At 41.7% G+C, this 1,843-nt stretch overlaps 1 protein-coding gene across 1 annotated transcript; it reads right to left on the minus strand.

The window, feature by feature from the left end:
* Positions 1–6: 6 nt before the first annotated feature.
* On the minus strand, positions 7–1,407 carry LOC113962215 (probable bifunctional methylenetetrahydrofolate dehydrogenase/cyclohydrolase 2; the record flags this gene model as incomplete). The annotated part of the gene is made up of 3 exons (XM_027673002.1): positions 7–426; positions 766–888; positions 1,223–1,407. Coding segments are annotated over 3 exons (412 nt in total), but the record flags the coding sequence as incomplete, so codon positions are not given.
* Positions 1,408–1,843: the final 436 nt, after the last annotated feature.

Below are 1,843 nucleotides of genomic sequence, written 5' to 3' on the forward strand. Positions count from 1 at the left end.
GGTTTCAGGCAGCTCTCCTGGCATACCAAGTGCAAACTCCCCTCACCACCAGCGCTGCTCTTTATTGCAAATACAAACAAAGCACTTCTTCCTCTACAACCCTCAGCACCTGCCCCACTTTTGCTCTTTCACAGATGGAAAATGCTTTTAGTTTAGTTCAGGGCTTTTTTTACAACTTTCATCACTGTAAAATTACCACTTGGCCACCTACTGCCAAGTGATATTTCAGTGAGATTATACTACAAATTAGGAGAAGGCAAATTAAAAAACCAAGATTTCAGTCAAGGCTTTTGGGACTTCTGCACAAAGCTCACCTGGAACATCAGGGACAGCATAGAAAACAGGAATAAATGCTGAAGGCAAAACCTGCAATCGCTGTGAGAAAGGCTGTGGCATCATCTCCTGCATAGCACAACTCAGCATCATCTAAGGGATGAAAGTATGGAGCTAAGGCAAAACACTGCAACAGGTTGAAAAATAAAGACAATTCAACCGGATAAATTAGGAGTGGAGGGAAATGCCTTGAAACACCACCCTGACTGATCGTAAAAAAAGGCAAGTTTGACATAGGAAATGATTCTCACAATTTGGTTTTTGGTTTAAAATGAACAGCAGGTGGAACAAAACAATTACCATCTCACCTAATCCTTCAGGATGCGTGTCCTCTCTCAACAGCTTCTCATGTCCCCAAGCAGCCCAAAAGCCTCACACTCTTTCCTCTCACACAGACTGGAGAGGAGGAGCGGGACAAAAGGTGTCACCTACCTGGCAGAGGAAGCTGAACTAACAAGCCACTGACTCTCGAATCCTTGTTGAGTCGCACTGTCAGATCTAAGAGCTCTTCCTCAGAAACGTCTTTAGGCCTCACAATGATCTCACTAGAAATGCCTGATAAAAACAAAAACCAGAAGACACGTTACCATCGGGAAACGAATCTGTGGGCAGCTTGGTCATTTAGACTAAAAACCTGTCTGAGCCTTAAAAACTCTTTCCTAACAACATTTCAATACGGAATTAAACTTAGGGCTCCCACTCAAGTGACATCAAAACTACTTTCTTCCTATGGCCATGCAAGTTCTTTGCTTTAGGTTCAGCAGAGGAGATGAGGAAGAAAATGGGGCAAGATTGAATTAAGACAAAACAGGGGATTCCTCCTGCTTTATTGTTTTATTTTTAAGTAACAGTATCTTGTGCTTACCAAAGGATCACTTATAGGACATACCCACAGCTGCAGCTGCTTTTATCTTGTTCCTGACATAGATATGACTGGCTGGATTGTCTCCCACTAATATGACAGTGAGATGAGGTCTCTTGTTCCCAACGGATATCCACGATTCTACATCCCTTTGAACTTCTTGCAAGACTTGGTTCGCAAGCTTTGTCCCTGAGATAACTGTTGCTTCATCACTACAAAGACAAAAAGATACACAATATTGAGGTCTGAAATTTCACCAGGAACACACTTTTAAGTGTGTGATCTACCATGCTAATCACTGCAAAATGTTTGGATTCATTTGCTAGGATTTCATTTGAAAAACACACTATCAATCCACGGGGAAAGAAGTGTTTCCCCACTCTCATCTGAAGAGCAGGAATATGCCATCATTGCACAGGGAAAAGGAGCTCACCAGCCACAAAACTGTGGAAAAAGGAAGGTTTCTGGTTCATCAGTTCTTAATGAAACACCATCAAAGGACTACTTGATCTTACTTACTACAAATTAAGTCTCCATAGGCTTCCTTCTCTGAGACGGAGAATTTAACATGTAGACACATGAACACTGTAAGCCCTGCCTTGAACTGAAAAAATTAATTACAAAAGACTACTATTTATAACTGACAGA

Source organism: Neopelma chrysocephalum, unplaced genomic scaffold, assembly GCF_003984885.1.
Source record: "Neopelma chrysocephalum unplaced genomic scaffold, ASM398488v2 Primary Assembly neopelma1_123924, whole genome shotgun sequence".
Classification (NCBI taxonomy): domain Eukaryota; kingdom Metazoa; phylum Chordata; class Aves; order Passeriformes; family Pipridae; genus Neopelma; species Neopelma chrysocephalum.